Below are 19,162 nucleotides of genomic sequence, written 5' to 3'. Positions count from 1 at the left end.
TGAGAACATACCTCTCACATACAGTTTTTGCAGTGCAATGGGTTCTGTTCCTCATTTTGTTGACACAAACGTTAATGGAGCCCATTGGGACCTTCGGCATCTCCAGAGTGGGGAGATGCAGAAGCTCTATTCTGGACACTATAGAAATATGTGGAAGAGCTGAGGCGTTTGAACTTCCAACTCCCCTTGGATTCAATTTGCAGTTGAAGCTGCAAGAATAACAGAGAACTCCAAATTGTTGATGGTGTGTGTGGGGGGGGAGTGCCTTCTCTCCAGCGAGACCGTTCAGCTTTCCTCCCTACTACCACTGTGGAAGGGGCATAGCACAAGAACAGAGCACATACTTTGCATGCAGAGAATCCCAGGTTCAGTTCCTGGTACTTAGCCTTTTGTGCGTGTGTTAGTTATTTTATCTAAAAGTATTTCTAAACAGCTTGAAAATCTCTGTGGTAAGTGTCCAGAGTGGTTCATATGCCTGGTCTACATCCCTGTAAAATAAGAACATTATTATTCCCCATACTTCAGATGGAGAAACTTAAGGCTGAGAAAGGGTGGCTTGCCTAAGGCCACCTAATGAGATCATCACTGTGGTGACATTTGAACAGAGGACTTCCAGTGATAAGGGACTTCCGAGAGATACGTTTGAGCAGGAGCCACTCTGCAGTGTGTTGGGGAAAGTGAACTCAATAGACAAGGGATGGGAACCTGTGGCTCTCCAGATTATTATTATTTTATTACTTTTATATTACCCTTTATCCATAGACCTCGGGGGGCGGGTGTCACAAGATAAAATTACAATTAAAAAAACACAAAATACATAATAAAAATAAGAACAAAAGCAAACCAATAATTCCCCTCCCACAACACATTTAAAAGATGTTGCTGGGCAATGGCTCCCATAATCCTTGAGCATTGTCAGTGCTGCTTGGGGATGCTGAGAATTGAGGTCCAACAGTATTTGGGGGACTATAGGTTTTCCATCTCAGGTCTGTACAACCATCTAATTATTCATAGCTGAGCAATTAAGCAGTTGAAGATCAAGTTATGTGTGAATCAGCCGGTGAAGAGGCTTGGTCTAAAATTACGTGCTGTTTACAACATAAAGTAGATAGGAAGGTGTTGGTGACTCATATCTGGGTAATCAAAATAAGAATTGGGAGCGTTTGACAGAGTTATCTGGTGTTGTGTGTCCACAGTGCATGCTCTTGATTTATTTTCTTCTCCCAAAATTGCAGGCCAAATGTCTGTTCTGAGCAAGAGTTGGCCATGGTGGGGCATCGCCAGCCATGTGTTCAAGCCTTTACCCGTTTGGTGAAGATGTGGAAGCAGGACTGTGCAGGACAGAGATGGTGCATGGCCTATGAGAGAAGGTAACACATGGTCCTGTGTTTTTAAAGCATGGTTTGATCAGTGAAGCAGTGTTCATCATCTTAAGCAAGCGGGCATACCCAGGATCACCTACCACACATTAGTTAAGTGTTAAGAGATGCTGACTGCACACCTTTGCTTTACTCTATTAGGAAAACATTCTTTAAGAAACAGGAAAAAGTTCCTGGAAGCTTTAAAGAGGGTTCCAGAATTTTTCGTTAGTGTGTAAGAGTGGCACTCTAGGCTTGATTGGTGTCAGCTGGAGGTGCAAATAAAGGGAGGTTGTTGCAGGCTGCAATTTCCACATGAGGAAAGCGCGCACACACACACACACACACACACACTGTTAGCACACACGCTGATAACAAGTTTGGAAGTAAGACAATTTGTGCTGCTGATATTGTGAGTTTTGCTGTGTCAGGATTAATTCCTGGGCTGAGATTATGCCATGCTGGAGAGAGAAAGAAAATGTAAATAGCTTGTATATAATAGTAACAGAAATGCTTGTGCAACCAGTCAAGCCATAAAGAAGCTCTTGATTGTGAATTTGAGGATGACTTCTGTTCTTGTCCTCTGCCTCCGGGGAAAAGTCTGCTACAAACAGTAAGAAGTGGTTTTACCAAGGTGCCACCACACAAGCAGAAAAGCGCAGCAGAAGCGTGGTGGCGGTAACCTCTAATATACTCACTAAATATTTTTTTGCCCCTTCCTGTTTCTGTAATATGTGGGTCCCATGGCAGATGCATGGAGGATAAATCAGGTGAGTTCAATGTCAACAGCATTCCCCAAAGAAAGGAAGTTTGAAAACCACTGCTATGCAATAACTGATAATGTGTCTCAAAATAGAGATGCTATTTTCTTCCTTGCGTGCTGGATGTAGACCATAGCTGTTGCCTGAACAAAGTAGGGCAATGTTTTGTCTTAGCGCTATCTTACACTGTGCTTTTACTATGATTATTTTTTAAAGGACAAGCTATTATACCATTTATAAGCAAGTGTACAGCATGGAACATCACACTGTCTTTAAGTGCTGCCCTGGCTGGAGCCAGAAGAAAGATGATGAAGCTGGGTGCCTTCGCTGTAAGTTGTGATTGTAGAATACCATGAGCTGCTTAACTCATTATTCTTTAAAGATGCTTCTTGATTTATTTATTTATTTATTTATTTTTTAAAAAAGCAGGAACACAAGAAGCTCCTTTATACTTGATGGGGTTATACTTCCTCTGAAGAAGTGGCTATGCAGTTTGGAGCTACTACTGGATCCGTGGCTCTTGCTTGAGACTCAAGTGGTCTTCGTAGCATGGAGTGCCTTCCATCAGCTTCAGCTGATGGCCCAGTTATGCCCCTATCTGAACAGGGATAACCTAACTTCTGTTGCCCATGCTCTGGTAACCTCCAGGTTCTGCAACACGTTATACGTGGGGCTGCCTCTGAAGAAGGTTTGGAAACTTCAGCGGGTGCAAAATTTGGTGGCCAGGCTGCTCACTGGGGCCCAAGACAGTTGGAGCATATAACGCCAACTCTGGCCTGTCTCTGTGCTGGCTGTCAGTTAGTTTCCGGGCCCAATACAAAGTCATGGTTTTGACCTATAAAGCCTTAAATGGCTCAGGACCTCCATACCTCAAGGACCACCTCTCCCCATATGAATTGACTTGAACCCTGCAATCATCATCTGAGGCCCTTCTTTGTGTGCCTCTTCCAGGAGAGGTCCAGAGACGAGCCATTTCTGCATTCCTTGCTTACGGAATGCTCTCCCCAGAGAGACTCACCTGGCGCCTTTGTTTGCATATCTTTTGGCACCAGGCAAAAAACGTTCCTCTTCTCTCAGGCCTTTGGATAATTACCAATTTCGAAAGGCCATAAATTGGCTATGTGTGGGGTTGTTGTTCTTTGGTTTTGACTGTTATGTGTTTTTGTGTTTTTATACTGTAAACTGCCCTGTGATTCTAGGATGAAGGGTGGCATAGAAATTTAATAAACAAAATAACTGAATAAACACGGAGTCTGACCATTGATCTATCTCGTTTGTTCCATACAGCCTGGTAATGTCTTTACTGCTTGGCAGCAGGACTCCAGGGTTTTAGAGGGGACATTCGCAGCTCTGAAGATTGGCACCTTCTTAATGCAAAGCATAAAGCACTGAGCCTTTGCATTTAATTAAAACAACAGCAGCGTAGGACAGTCCCAAGCATGAAATTTGCAACTGTGTTTAGATGCAGGTGTATTGTGCACACATGTTAGGAAAACACAGCTGCCAGTTGCTGAACATGCATTTATATCCCCCCCCCCCATAATATTCCTTATTGGTTTTCATTTGTACACTCCACATACACGTATTGCATTACATTTCACATTTACACCTGCTCCCCAGAGCCGACTTCCCTCTTCTAGCCTTTTATAGCACATCTAACTTTTTCGCATTGTCTTCATCCATTTTGTATATTGTTCTTCTTTCGTATTTGTCCATAGAGTGTCTATAGTCAAATCCTCCTGTATATACAATTCTTACTGTCTGTCTATATTCATTTACAACTACCATTGGTTACATTAATCACATTGTACATTTTACTTTTTGTTATTTTCTTTATCCAGAAATTTTCTTCGTATTTCACATTATGAGGTTTATTTCAGTTCTACTGGTTTCACTATTTCACCTTACCCTTCCTATGTATGACATAAATTTTTCCCATTCTTTTTGAAATGTTTCATCACCCTGTTGTCTGAACATGCATTTATGGTTTGTTGCCTTGTTATGTGCGCAAAAGCCCTCAGGGTTATTTTATTAATAATGCTTTCCTTCCCTTCCTAGAGGGAGGACTTGGGCACATTCGCTTTCAAGCATCATTTGTAGTATTAGCTGTATGAGAAGCTCATGGATTCTGCATATAACTGTTGCTTCCTTGTCTCTTCCCTTTTTCTCCAGCATTGTGTTCTGTGGGCACCTGCTTCAATGGAGGGAAATGCTCTGGTGGGATATGCCAGTGTCCAGCAGGATTTCAGGGATCCCGCTGCCAGTATGGTGAGTCAGAAGTTTCATATTTTTCTGGGGAAGTTCTAGCCATGTGGTGACCTAAGCTTTGTTTCGGTTTCCTTAATGTGGCATGACAATTAAAGCCCACTGTGGAAGGATACGACTGCACAGCCTTAGTACGTTTTGAGTAGCGTCTTATGGCATTAAGCTGCAAGTTGGAAAGTCAGAGAATTCTGCCAGAAACAGAAGCAGATTGTGTTTTTTGTACAACTAGATTTGCTCACCACATACCGTATTTTTTGCTCTATAAGATGCACCAGACCACAAAACGCACCTAGTTTTTGGAGGAGGAAAACAAGAAAAAAAATATTCTGAATCTTGGAAGCCAGAACAGCAAGAGGGATTGCTGCGTAGTGAAAGCAGCAACCCCTCTTGCTGTTCTGGCTTCTGTGATAGCTGCGCAGCCTGCATTTGCTCCATAAGATGCACACACATTTCCCCTTACTTTTTAGAAGGGAAAAAGTGAGTCTTATAGAGCAAAAAATACGGTATTTGTTTTCTAAAGCCCACAACTGATAAGTAATTATTATTATCATTTAAATCTTTTTACATTGTTTTGATATTTCCTTTCCATGGAAGTAGATGGTGCGCAGATAATTGCATTGTTAGGTTAAATTTGTAACTTAGGCAAATAAGCACTTAATTTATGTTAAATAGTGGACAAAGAGAGAAATGTACCATTTCATGAAAACTGAGCTGAAGATAGGCCAGAATGGAAATCGCTTTCACCTTGCATTCCTGACTGCGAGCTGAGATTGCTTATGATAAGCAACCTGGAAGTTGCCTGATGTTGGCGAAGCTCTCTGTATCTTTATAATGGGTGGATTCAAGCATTCAGATTAGTGGTTGTGTGCCTAGCTGCCGCTTGAAGGTAACCAAATGCAGCTGGTATTCCTTTTAAAAACAAATTATTTATAATTTTCATTGTATGAAAAGCAAAAAACTCTTAAAAATCAAGTTATTTCATATATTGTATATTGACTCCCCTGCCTCTCTTTCTGCGGTTCCTTATGTTAAAATATTTTTACTGCATTTCCAAATTAAACAATTCAGTTGGTAATCCCAGGCAATCTCTGCTGGGGTGTGATCATTTGATTCTGCAAAAGCCGTTTTGTGTACCATACTTGGCTCTGTCTTGTTGGATTATGGATTACAAATATTGGGAGAAAGAAGGGAAGGGATGTGTCTAGTACGGGGGCTGGGAATCTCGTGTCCTCCAGATGCTGGACCCCAACTCTCATCATCCTTACCCATTGGTCATGCTGGCTTGAGCTAATGGGGTTTGGAGCCCAACAAACTCTGGTGGGGAGGTCATTGGCTGTCTGAACTCGTCTGAAGTCTTGAACAGGAATCAAAACTTGAATACAGGCGCTGTGATGAGAGTGGGTTGAGGTCATGTGTACGTTGCTGTGGGCACACAAAACATGAGTGCTCATTCCAAGTAACTTTTCCACTAGTGCAGCTTAATGACATTGATGCACTTTCGGCATTGGTATGACTTTCATGTGACCCAGAAGCTAAACCATATCAGGTATAACAAGGAATAACTCTACCACTGCAACCAGAGTCTTTATAGATGCAATGCTTTGCGCAATGGAGAATGCAGATCATTGTGTTGTGGGCCCACCAATGGAATTGTGTTTCCGTTGACATCTGCACAGTGTCCATTTCAGCAGAAGCTCCAGAACTCCCTTTAGCTCTGATGGGGGGAATGTTGGAAGAATCTGAGCCGATGTTTCGAATCTCTAGTTGTTAAAGCAGCGATTACCTTAATGTCTAAAACATAAAGGCATTCCCTTGAGCACGCAAGGCATATGGCATTCTAAGGTGGGAGAAACTGTGGAGCTGCAGCGATAAGGTTGGATTCTGGAATCAAAACGAGGATTTTTGCAGTGGTTATTTCCCGGGGAGTTGACTAGAGTGCTGACACGAAACCATTAAAAACAGTGCTGCTTAGTCTGCCATTTCTGGTTCTTTACAGCTTGAAGTTTTATCTTGGTGGTCTGTGCACATTCAACTGATTCCTGAGGGTCTGATTGGAATTCTGGCAGTCATCACTTCTAGCATGGGCTATGAGCTATTGAGAGGCTGCCAGTTCTGGATCTGTAAATGACACTATAGGCAAAATTCACTTTGAAATATTTGTAAAAGCTATTCATGGGTCCTGGAAATGAAGGCGAAGACTTCTGTTGGAAGTACATGGCTCAGAGGTTGTTAGTAAGGTTGCAGACCATGGCAAAAACCACGCATCTTTTTAAATTCCAAAAAAGTGACATTTTGATTGGCCTGATCTTGTAAATTTTGGAATTGTGCTTATGAGCCAACTGCCTTTGCTTTTTTATATCAGAAAATTTCAGGGATGGGATCCTGGAATATCCACAATGGGTGCAAGGCCCCTGTTGTCCTCCACTGAAGATTACACATCTGTAGCTATTGAAACTTTTCGTCTCTGACATTGTCTTACTTTTGAGGACACATAGAAAGAAGGAATTGGTTAAACCTGGTTCTTTACTCCAAAGTATGTTGGAATGTATAGTTCTAAAATTTCCTATAATCTGAGTCATTTCCCCCTTGATTGTTGGGCATTCAAGCTGGCTAATGAGGGGAAAAGGTGGTGAGTAGTTTTGTTTTTGGTTTTTTAAGTGAAGCCATTATTAATGCATTACATCGAACAGCGGCATAGAAAGCTTTTAACAGTTCACTGACATGACCGAGGACAGCCCAGGGATATCATAACAATCTGTAATAGGGAGTGATTCCCTTGCAGTTTGCAAGGTAGTCTAATGACTCCCTTAGAGATGTTACAGCTTATTTTGTAAGTCTAAAATACGAGGTTATCTTGATTTCGAGGCGAAGGTTTGCAGAACAGTAAGAAGAAATGCAATTCCTTTCCATCTTTGTATTCCATCAGTTTTTCTGCATAGAATAAGGTATTTCAAAACAAAATATAAAAAATATAAAAATACTAGATTGAGCTGTGTAAAGTTCACATTAAAAAAAAGGGTCGTCCCCCCCAAGTATTTGCCAGTTGTCTTGAAATAGACTTTTATGTGCATTGGTCTTATTTATTTATTTTTAAATAACCACCCAGCTCAAACATGTAAGGAAGACATTCTCATAAAGATTATTCATGTTTTTAATCAGGCAGCACTGAGCAAGCTGTGTTCTTTGAGGGTCAGAACTCTTCTCTTGAGACGTCTTGTGTCAAGGCTGGGATTTGAAATTACTGTTTATCCATTTTGGCTGAGGTGGTAAAGTCGAGGGAAGGAGGATTAAGTAGAGCTTGCTTCCCCTCAGCCAATGTTTTATTTATTTACTATTACGTTTATAACCCATCTTTCCTTCAAGGAGTTCAAGGTGGCGTACATGGTCTCCCCGCTCCTCGCGTTTTATCCTCAAAGCAACCATTTGAGGCAGGTTAGACTGAGAGACTGTGATTGGCCAAATGTACAGGCAACCTTCCCCCCTTAACGCACATTCAATATTTGTGTGACTGTACCAAACTGTACACTGTACCAAACCAGGAAGTAACCCAAAAAGTCACAAAAAGGGGCAGAACAGGGTGGGGAGGGGAGGAGTGTTTGCAGGCATTTTCAATGGTATTTCAAATAGATGTGAATTTCACTTAAACACTCGGTGTCTCGGAACATGACTGCCACGTAAATGGGTTGCCTGTACTTCCTGGCTGAGAAGAAATTTGAACCTTGATCTCCTAGGCCCTATTCCATAGCTGCTACATCTCACTGGCCCAATACATTTTTTTTTGTCCCACCAGCTCACACCTACAAGGGTCAGTACTGAGCCCAGGATTAATACTGCCCTCAGCTACTGAAGATGGCTACTAGTCTTGATGGCTTTATGTCACCTCAAGCCAGGGACAGTACGCTTCTAAATACCAGCTGTTACAGATCACAAGTGTTGTTGTGGCTGTTGTGCTGATGCCCTGTTTGTGGACTTCCCAAAAGCCTCTGGCTGGTCGCTATGGAAACAGAATGCTTTACGAGGTAGGCCTTTGGTCTGATCCGGCAAGGCACTCTTTATATTCTTACAGGGATGTTCTCTAGTGACCACAATGTGCATTCACAACCTAGAAAGGGTGAAGCATGATGGGTTGCAAGTTTCTATAATCCAGTAGCACCCTTTGCCAACCGGGTGCCCTCCAGCTGTTTTGGACTACAATGCCCATAAGCCCCAGCTAGCATCAGGAATGGCTGACGAACATTGTCGTCCTAAACATCTGAAAGTTGTTATTTTATTGTGCGGTGAGCTCTTGTAGTCCAGAGCCAATTTCATTGTCTTCATGTATCTGATGCCAGCAAGCTCTTTTTTGAGAAAGCATAAGCTACATAAGCATTTAAGGTGCAACAAAATCCTCCTTATTGCAGTAGACTTTCATAGCTCCTCCTCTAGAAAATGCAAGCCTTTGTGAAGAATTCTGTATGCATCTGGAGACATAAAAATGTTAAGACTCACTGCTTATTTGCTTAGGTCAGAGGTTTTCAACCTTTTTGAGTACACGGCTCCCTTGACTAACTACGTTCTTTCTGCAGCACCTCTGTGGGGCTCAGGAGCCCAGTTAGGTCACCCCTTCCCTGCAGAGGTGGCAGCCTCTTGCCCTTTTTCGAACACCCTCCCTTGTGGAGTGTGCCCTCAGCCTCATTTTCTCTCCCCTCTCTTTGGGAGTCCTCTGCAGCTGCCGCCCCTGGTCTCTGAGCTGCCTCCCCATGCCCCAAAGAGAGGTGCCTCCTCACACTGCCCACAGGGGCCTGAGACTTGTCTGTCCATTCCCAACAGTAAGGGCTGACAGACTGGTTGGCTGGCTGGGCTCCTTCGCCTGTTTGCTTACTCCAAGGCCACCTCCGCTCCTGGCAACTAGTACCCCCTGGCCAGCCCCACCTGTGGCGCTTATAGCCAGGGCTGCTGCAACAAACAGCCACACAAGCCTTTGGGTGGCAGAAACATGAGAGGGCATCAGAGGAGAAAGGGAAAGAACACTGGACAGAGGCCAGTGTTGCCCGCGGCACCCCTGACCATCATTCAAGGCACCCCAGGGTGCCATGGCACACTGGTTGAAAATCACTGGCGTAGGTGCTTAAGCCTGTTGTTGCAGTAAACTCTTCTCCTTACCCCATGGCTTCTGTTTGCAGTATCAGGGGTCAGGTCCAAAAATGGGGCAGAGTGGGGTTGGTCAAGGATGTGCTGGCCTGTTTGCTGAAGAGGGGAATGCCCGCTTGCAGTACCAAGCAGGAGTGAACCTAGGAAAAACTGAAAAACCCACCCACCCCTCCACCCTAGAGTTCTTCCCTGATTAGCAGGGGCTGCTGGCACTTTGGATACGATGGTGGCTCTGCTCATATGAGCAAGTCTGGGCCCCACTAGTATTATTCTGCCTACTTCCGAATGACATTATGCATAGGAGGCTTCAGTTTTCTATCAAAGCACAAAAGCTACTGCTCAAGGTCTGAGTTCTTAAATGGCCTGTTCCTGAAATTCAGCTAATAAGCATTTGTGGCAACTGCAGCAATAATTGGCTCATAATCAAAATCCACAGCAGGAGGCTTGAATATCCCTCACTGTCTTTCCTTTTTGGTAAAATTTCAGCTCATCTAAATTCTCTTGCAATGGGTGTCTGTACATTTTTTTAAATGGACAAACGGAGTAGGAGCCATATTTTCATGTAACCCTAGTAAAAGCGGTTGCTGTTCATTTGCACAACAAAGATCATACCGTCTTCATGTCCCCTCTTTTCCTCCTAGTAACCTCAATATAGGTTTCACTTATCACACAAGGGGTTGACCTCTTTTCTGTTCAAAAGAGGCCTCTTACGAAGCTGGTGATTACTGGGAAGCAAAACAACTATATCTCATGTTCAAGAAGGGTTAGAGTGGTGACAGGAACAGGGCAAGAAGGTAAACATTGCTGAAGTTGGTCCTTCTGCTCTGGTCCCTGTGCATTTGACCCCCATCCCCTCACCATTGCTCTATGAGTACTTCCTACACCAAACTCTCCTTCCGCATCCCCAGCTTGCCCCAATATGTCCCACTCCCAGCTACAATCCCTTGCCATGATTCTCTTCCTCTTCCTCCTCACTGTCATCCTGCCAGTTTATGACACCATGACACTTTCTCAAAATTCCAAATATGCCTGTTGTTGTTGTTGTTTAGTCGTTTAGTCGTGTCCGACTCTTCGTGACCCCATGGACCAGAGCATGCCAGGCACTCCTGTCTTCCACTGCCTCCCGCAGTTTGGTCAGACTCATGTTTGTAGCTTTGAGAACACTGTCCAACCACCTCGTCCTCTGTTGTCCCCTTCTTCTTGTGCCCTCAATCTTTCCCAACATCAGGGTCTTTTCCAGGGAGTCTTCTCTTCTCATGAGGTGGCCCAAAGTACTGGAGCCTCAGCTTCACGATCTGTCCTTCCAGTGAGCACTCAGGGCTGATTTCCTTCAGAATGGATAGGTTTGATCTTCTTGCAGTCCATGGGACTCTCAAGAGTCTCCTCCAGCACCATAATTCAAAAGCATCAATTATTCGGCGATCAGCCTTCTTTATGGTCCAGCTCTCACTTCCATACACCACTACTGCCTTGCCGTGGCGAAGGGGCTTGAATAACTCAGAGAAGCTATGAGCTATGCCGTGCAGGGCCACCCAAGATGGACAGGTCATAGTGGAGAGTTTTGACCAAACGTGATGCACCTGGAGCAGGAACCGGCAAGCCACTCCAGTATCCCTGCCAAGAAAACTCCATGGACAAAGACAACAGGCATATAAATATGCCTACTGGCCCCCAAAAGTTGGTGAAACCATCCCCCCCTTCCAGCATTCAGCCTAGACTACTGAGAGATCATTATTGGAATTAAATGAGTTGTCTCCCTCCCTTGCTTTTTGCATCTGAGCTCTATCACCAAGGATTAAGCCCTTTGCTTGTCAGGCCCCTCAACTTACTTTCCCTCCTGGCCTTACCAAATATATTGACCAGTAGAAATCCAATTAACACGTCGTGCCAATTCCTGCACCTCCATTGCTGTAAGAAGTTGTACCTGTTGCATTTCTCCGTTTTGTGCAGAGCACTCCAACAGAAAATGGCTTAGTTAATGGCAGATCATTTTCTCTTGAGAGAGTACTGTGTTCTTCCTCAATGAGACACTGATGCTTTTAGCAGCCCCATGACAAGCAGAAATTCCAAGGTGCCATGTTTCACAGCATGTAGATGCAAGAATGCGAATAGCTGCGTTGACTGGATTTCTGTGTCTGTTAAAGAGCCAGAGCTTCTAGTGGTGGTGGAAATTCTGTTTTAAGGTAAAGGTTTGGAAGCAAACAACTGTAGCTGTGAGTGTCCAGCTGTCAAGGTCAGGATGGGAAGGCTAGGCAGAATTAGAGGCAGGGAAACTGCAAGGGGGATTGGATCAAGAAATATTGGGATAGACATGTACAACAAGGCTGGGAAGGAATCCAAAGCAAATGGTGAGTCCATGTTTGTACTCTAGCACAGCAGATTACCTATGTACTGTCCTCTTACACATAACCCACATGCACACACTGAGTTCTCTTGGTCTAAAGCAACCTTCATTAACCAAATGCCCTCTGGATATTTTGGACCACAACTTCCACCTGGAGGGCACCAGGTTGGGGAAGGCTGTTCCTGGAAAAAGATACTGCATTTGAAGACTTGCAGGATTCATAATGTAGGCCTAATTCTGTTAATGCAGAGTGGGCTCTATAAAGGACTGCTGCTACTGCTGCTGCTGGGCAGAGTGGACTCCATTTTGTTTTGTTTTTGTTTAAATTGCTGTTATTTTTTACCCATGTCATATTAAGCTGTGATATTAAAGCTGTATTCTTAGTTTTAGATTTTGATTTATGTGGTTTTCCATTTGGTTGTGCATTTTTTTTTGATGTGGTTTATTGTTTATGACTTCTGTAATTATGTAAATCTTGTTATGCTATAAGCTGCCTTGAGCATCGTTTTTTAAGTATGGAATGGCGGCATACAAATAAAAAATGATGATGATGATGATGATGCAAACCTCTCCAGTTACCGGCACTTGGTTCAGCAGACAATGCAGTAGATGCAAACAGTATCAAAACCCCACAAAAGTCTTGCTGTTCTGACTTCCGGGTTGGCGCCATCGATAATGGCGGATTCCCTCTGAGTCTCTGAGGGACCAGCTCTGCGGGATTGGGTCTTACCGCTGCGGTGAAGCGGGGGCCCTTTAAAAATCACAGGCGGGTGAAGCCTGTGAGCATGGGGACTCGGCGGGCACCTTTTGCCGCCCCCCCAAGTTGCGAAGGGACCCTTTTAAGGGCTCCGGAGCGAGACGGGGTGAGCGGCGCGGTGCTGAGAGTCGACTGCTTCTTCCGCGGAGTGAAGCCGCATAGCCGTTATCGGAGAGCGCTGACTTTTTCCTGGGACAATTTGACTTTGAAAGCAACTACCCGTGAGTAGGATTAAATTGGATCTAAAGCGAAAAAAACAAGCTAATTCGGCACCGAAGCGGGAAGGTATAAACAGGAAGTCTGCCTTCCTTTCTTGTAAATAGATCAAAGCAAAGAGACTGTAAGCGGAAACTCGGAAAGACGCTTGAAAAAAGTCTTAAATCTTAACATCTGGAAAGCGATCTCCCCTCCGGATTGCAGGAGAGGAGGGGGGAAAGGTTTGAACTGTATTTTTCTGCAAAAAAAAGGGGAAAAGGAAGCTAAAATCCACCGACTAAAACCTGGGAACGGACTGCCCAGAGATAAGGAATGCCACTCTGTGGAAAGCCTATCGGTAAGCAGAGGACTTTTGACAGCTAACTCTGCAAAAGAGATACAGTGTTTCTGAACTTCTCCTGGTTTTAAAGTAACTGATTAAGTGCAACTGAAACTGTTGTTTTTATGTGAATTGGGGGACTTATAAGGACTATTTTCTTTTTTAAAAGTTGCAAGCTTTGGCTGTCACTGTGTCCCCCTAGAGGAGGCTTGACATTGCTACAATAACAACTGGGCTAGAGGAATTTTCCATTCCAAAACAAATTTCCAGCTGTGGGATCGACCTTGGATTCTCATGAGAGTGTTATGGCAGATGGAAGAGGAAAGTTAGAGTTGGCGCAGGAAAAAGTTACCAGGTCTGGCAGACCCTATTGGACAGATACTGCGTTGCAGCGAAGGGCTTCAACATCTGGACCATCTGGAATACCAGGGGCTGCACCACCACAGGTTAAACCAAAAGTTATGTCGTCCGAAGATGTTTTGGCACAGGCACTTGGAAAAATTAATGAATCTTTGGAAAATTTAGCTAAACAAGTAGCTGAAACAAATAAACAAGTAGCTGAAGCATCAGTTAAAATTGACCAGAATACTACAAGCATCAATAATTTGGGACAGAAGGTGAATACCAACACAGAGTCTATTGAAAAATTACTACAGGAATCTGCTTCGACCCGAAAGATAGCTGAAGAAGCAAAAGATATAGCAACTGCTACTCAAGAGAAGATACCACCGGTATATAAGCAACTGGAGGACCACGGTTTGACATTGTCTATGATTGAATTGAAAGAGAAACAAAGAAATTTAAGAATCAGGGCTGTACCAGAACGTGAGAAAGACAATTTGCCTGATTTTCTTACGCAGGAATTCGCAGATTTCTGGCAACAGGATTTGGGGAAGGAAGAATTTAAGATAGTGAGTGCATTTAGACTTGGAAGAGGAGGAAGGAGGAACAAGGTGAGAGACTGCTTGATTACCCTTCGAACAAAAGAGGAGAGAGACAAAATCTTGAATCTGCATTACCAAAAGACTTTGGAAATTTACGACTCAAGTGTGGAGATATTCAAGGACATTCCAAAACATCTTATGGACTTAAGGCTCAACTACGGAGATCTGGTTGCCCTGCTGAGAAGAAACAGAATCATCTTTAGGTTGGAATTTCCTCAAGGCCTGTCCTTTAAATATAAAGGAAGAAAGATAAAAATAAGATCAGTCAATGATAAAGATAGGTTTCTGAGGGATCACGGAGAAGATCTACAGAAAGAAGTGGAATCCGGAGAAGAGCCAAAAGTACTGGAAAAAGGAATACTAGACATAGCAAACTTATCTTTTGGATTGCATGGTCCAGAGAAAGAGACACCACTGACAGAACAAGAACAGACACTTGGCGCAGTTGGAGGTAAAGCGAAGTAACCCCATCATGGCTCTGCAACTGTTAAGTTGGAATTGTAATGGTTTGAACTCTCCTTGGAAGAGAAAAAGTGTTTTTCATTTACTAAAAAAGGAACAATTGGACTTGATTTGTCTACAAGAAACACATGTAACAAGGTTACACAGGAAACTACTGGTTAATAAGAGATTGGGGCAGGAGTTTATCTCATCTGACAAAGTTAAAAAAAGAGGAGTTGTGATATATGCAAAGGAGAGACTATCACCGAAATTTATTTTTAAAGACGACCAAGGAAGATTTCTGGCAATTGAAATTCAAGTTCAAGGAGAGAAATTTTTGATAGTAGGAATTTATGCACGGAATGAGGGGAAATCTGAATTCTTTAAAAAGTTGCATGAGACTTTATTGGATTATTTGGATTACAATCTGATTTTGATGGGGGACATGAATGGAGTAGTATCTACAAACATGGATAAGGCACAAAGACAGGTAGTTACCAAGGATGGTAGACTACCGAAAACATTCTTTGAGATGACAGGCAATTTTGATTTAGTGGACACTTGGAGAACAAAGAACCCCTTGGGAAGAGAGGGAACCTTCTTTTCTGAAGCTAAGATGACATGGACTAGAATTGACCAAATATGGGTAACTAGAGGAATGGCACCAAAGATAAAGAAAGTGGAAATCTGCCCAAAAACCTGCTCTGACCATAATGCGGTAAGGATGGAGTTGAAACTAACATCAACTGGCTCCTTAGGATGGAGGATGAATGACACCTTATTCAGGGATGAAGAAGTGTATAAAAAGGCCCAAAAAACCTTGAGAGACTATTTTGAAATAAATATGAATACTAATGTAGAAAAAAGAGTAATCTGGGACGCAAGTAAAGCTGTCATGAGAGGGTTTCTGAGACAACAGAATGCAATAAAGAAGAGAAGTCAAAATGAGAAGAAAGATAAAATTTTGGGGAAAATAAAAGAAAGTGAAAAGAAATTGAGAGCAAAACCAAAGTCGCAGGAGATTTTGAGAGAAATAAAGTTATACCAAGTACAATATATGGAAATGATGAATCAGGAAATAGAATGGAAAATTAAACAAATGAGACAAAAAACATTTGAATCAGCTAACAAATGTGGGAAATTGCTGGCCTGGCAAATGAAAAAAAGACAAAAATTAAATACTATCACAAATTTAGAAGTGGAAGGAAAGAATATACATAACCCAACTGAGATTAGAAACTGTTTCCAGAGGTATTTTAAACAACTATATACACAAGGGCCACAGAAAGAAATGGATATAGACCGATTTCTGAAGACAAATGGATTAGAAAAAATATCCCAAGAAAGTAAATTAATGTTGAACTACAAAATATCTGAACAGGAAGTAGAAGGTGCCATTCAAAACATGCAATTAGGCAAATCTCCAGGACCGGATGGGCTGACTTCTAGATATTATAGATCTTTGAAAGAGTGGCTATTACAACCTTTAAAGGAAGTCTGCAATGAAATATTGGAAGGGAAAAGGGCACCAGAGTCTTGGAAAGAGGCGTACATTACACTTATACCGAAGACAGAGACTGAAAAGACTCAGCTTAAGAACTACCGCCCCATATCATTACTTAATGTGGATTAAAGTAATTTCTCCCGGGAAGACACTTGTCCGATAATTTGAGGAATATAATTGATATTTTGGAAAAATTAGAAGTGAACATAAATACCAAAGCAGTTTTGATATTTGTGGACGCGGAGAAAGCTTTTGATAATATCTCTTGGAGTTTTATGAAGAAGAACCTACAGGGGGTGGGGGTAGGCCAAGGTTTTGAAAACGGTATAAGTGCAATTTATTCAGAACAAAAGGCTAAACTAATTGTAAATAATGTGGTGACGGAAGAATTTAGGATAGAAAAAGGGACACGACAAGGTTGCCCAATTTCCCCATTGCTTTTTATATCGGTCCTGGAGGTTCTGCTGAATATGATTAGAAGGGACCGGTTGGTTAAAGGTATACAGGTCGGAGCCAAACAGTACAAATTGAGAGCATTTGCAGATGACTTAGTATTGACGTTACAGGAGCCAGAATCTAGTACCAAAAGAGTTTTAGAACTGATTCAAGAATTTGGTCAAGTTGCAGGATTTAAGCTGAATAAGTTAAAGACCAAGGTTTTAGAGAAAAATTTAACACCAATGGAGAGAGAGAGGTTTCAAAATGAGACAGGTTTAACAGTGGTTAAGAAAGTTAAATACTTGGGGATTAACATGACAGCAAAAAATGGGAATTTATTTAAAGATAACTATGAAAAATGCTGGGCTGAAGTGAAAAAAGATTTAGAAATTTGGTCAAATTTGAAGCTTTCACTGCTAGGCCGTATCGCTGCAGTAAAAATGAATGTATTGCCTAGAATGTTGTTTTTGTTTCAAACATTGCAAATTGTGGACAAAATGGACTGTTTCAAGAGGTGGCAGAGAGATATTTCTAAATTTGTCTGGCAGGGCAAGAAGCCTAGAATATAGTTTAAAATATTAACAGATGCAAAGGAAAGAGGTGGATTTGCCCTGCCAGACTTTAAACTTTACTATGTCAGCAGCTTTTTGCTGGTTGAAAGAATGGATGCTTCTTGAAAACACTGACATTTTGGATTTAGAAGGTTTCAACAATGTATTTGGATGGCATGCATATCTGTGGTATGATAAGGTCAAAGCACATAAAGCATTTAAAAATCACATTGTCAGGAAAGCATTGTTTAATGTCTGGATAAGATACAAGGACTTATTGGAAAATAAAACCCCAAGGTGGCTGTCACCGATGGAAGCAAAAGCTCTGAAAAAGCTCAATATGGAGGCCAAATGGCCGAAATATTGGGAAATTTTGGAACAAGACGGAGATAGATTGAAATTGCAGAGTTTTGAGAAATTAAAAAACAAAGTGCGAGACTGGCTTCATTACTATCAGATAATGGAGGCATATAATTTGGATAAGAAAATTGGTTTCCAGGTAGAAAAATCAAAATTAGAAACAGAACTATTAGAACCCAAAACTAAGATTTTGTCAAAGATGTATAACTTGCTGTTGAAATGGAATACTCAGGATGAAACGGTGAAATCTGCTATGATTAAATGGGCACAAGATGTTGGCCATAACATAATGATGGCTGACTGGGAACAGTTATGGACCACAGGTATGAAGTTTACGGCATGTAATGCCTTAAGAGAGAATATTATGAAAATGATATACAGGTGGTACATGACCCCAGTCAAGCTTGCAAAAATTTATCATTTGCCCGATAACAAATGTTGGAAATGTAAAGAAACTGAAGGTACATTCTTTCACCTTTGGTGGACGTGCCCAAGGATTAAGGCTTTCTGGGAAATGATATATAATGAACTGAAAAAGGTATTTAAATATACCTTCCTGAAGAAACCAGAGGCCTTTCTCCTGGGCATAGTCGGCCAATTGGTGCCAAAGAAGGATGGAACTTTTTTTATGTATGCTACAACAGCAGCAAGAATACTCATAGCAAAGTACTAGAAGACACAAGATTTACCCACTCTGGAAGAATGGCAGATGAAGCTGATGGACTATATGGAATTGGCAGAAATGACTGGCAGAATCCGAGACCAGGGAGAAGAGTCGGTGGAAGAAGATTGGCAGAAGTTCAAAGATTATCTACAGAAATATTGTAAAATTAATGAATGTTAGAATGATGTTGGATAGAAATTAAGTGGTTTCCAGCTGTAATGCTTTAAGGGAATATGAAAAATGGGTTGTTAAGAGATAAAAATCTAAAGTTACTATTTTAAGACTAAAGATTAGGATAAATAAAGAGGGTAAGGATTTGCTGAACCAACAAACTGAACTGGAATACAAAAAAGGGAGGTATGAGGAGGTCCGGGAAACAAGCTAAGGAAAAATAAGCAATAGAAAATCTGAGTGTTTTTAATCACTTTTATTTTGTTTGTTTTTTGTTTTTCATTTTTTATTGTAATATTTTAAAAATCCTAATAAATATCTAATAATAATAAAAAAGTCTTGCTGTTCTGAACAAAAATCGCCAACTATTCTGCTACCACTTATTTTCCTACTTCGTAGAACAGCAATGTGATGGAAACCAAGACGCAGCTAAATAAATGGCACTTAAGACTCTCTCTTCCAAGAAGTGTGGTGATTGCCAGTCCTACCTTTAGAGGAGCAGATTTATCAGATCAATTTCAGAAGTGGGCTTGCTTGTTAACATAACATCTGAAAATTTCTGAGTGGGGTTACAAAAGTTAAAACAGCAAGATGAAACAATAACATAAGCATACAGGTATTACTGAAAGATTTAAAGAGCTGTGTGGGACCTCAACATTCCTGGACCTTGGTCCTCCAGCAAAGGTGCCATGACAATGTCTGTAGTTGAGTTTCCCATTGCATGGGGGGGGGGGAGGGAAGAAGGGTGACCTGAATGTTAGTTCACCCTTATTTTAAATGCTGGGTCAAATGAAAATGTTCTTGCCTGTTGCCAAATGACAGCAGTGTTGGCACCAGGCAAACCTCTCTAGCGAGGGCATCCCACTATTGGAGTGCTAAAAAACACACACCATTTCTCTTGCTTAAAAACCTACTTTACCTCTAGAGCGATGGTAGGGA

At 41.9% G+C, this 19,162-nt stretch overlaps 1 protein-coding gene across 8 annotated transcripts in view; it reads left to right on the top strand.

The window, feature by feature from the left end:
• The window catches only part of LOC308478297 (uncharacterized protein), a 241,812-nt gene that overhangs the window by 22,570 nt on the left and 200,080 nt on the right, over nucleotides 1-19,162 (top strand). For all 8 annotated transcript variants that reach the window (XR_013987025.1, XM_081007739.1, XM_081007741.1 and 5 more), the window contains exons 2-4: nucleotides 1,236-1,370; nucleotides 2,336-2,448; nucleotides 4,292-4,387. Coding sequence is in view for 7 of the 8 variants with exons in the window: in XM_081007739.1 (XP_080863865.1) it covers nucleotides 1,236-1,370; nucleotides 2,336-2,448; nucleotides 4,292-4,387 (344 nt within the window). In the remaining variant the exon portion in view is untranslated. The remainder of the gene's footprint in view (nucleotides 1-1,235; nucleotides 1,371-2,335; nucleotides 2,449-4,291; nucleotides 4,388-19,162) is intronic.

This window comes from Podarcis pityusensis (genome assembly GCF_964106645.2).
Source record: "Podarcis pityusensis genome assembly, chromosome: 5".
Classification (NCBI taxonomy): Eukaryota; Metazoa; Chordata; class Lepidosauria; order Squamata; family Lacertidae; genus Podarcis; species Podarcis pityusensis.
This window is presented reverse-complemented; position numbering and strand designations above follow the sequence as displayed.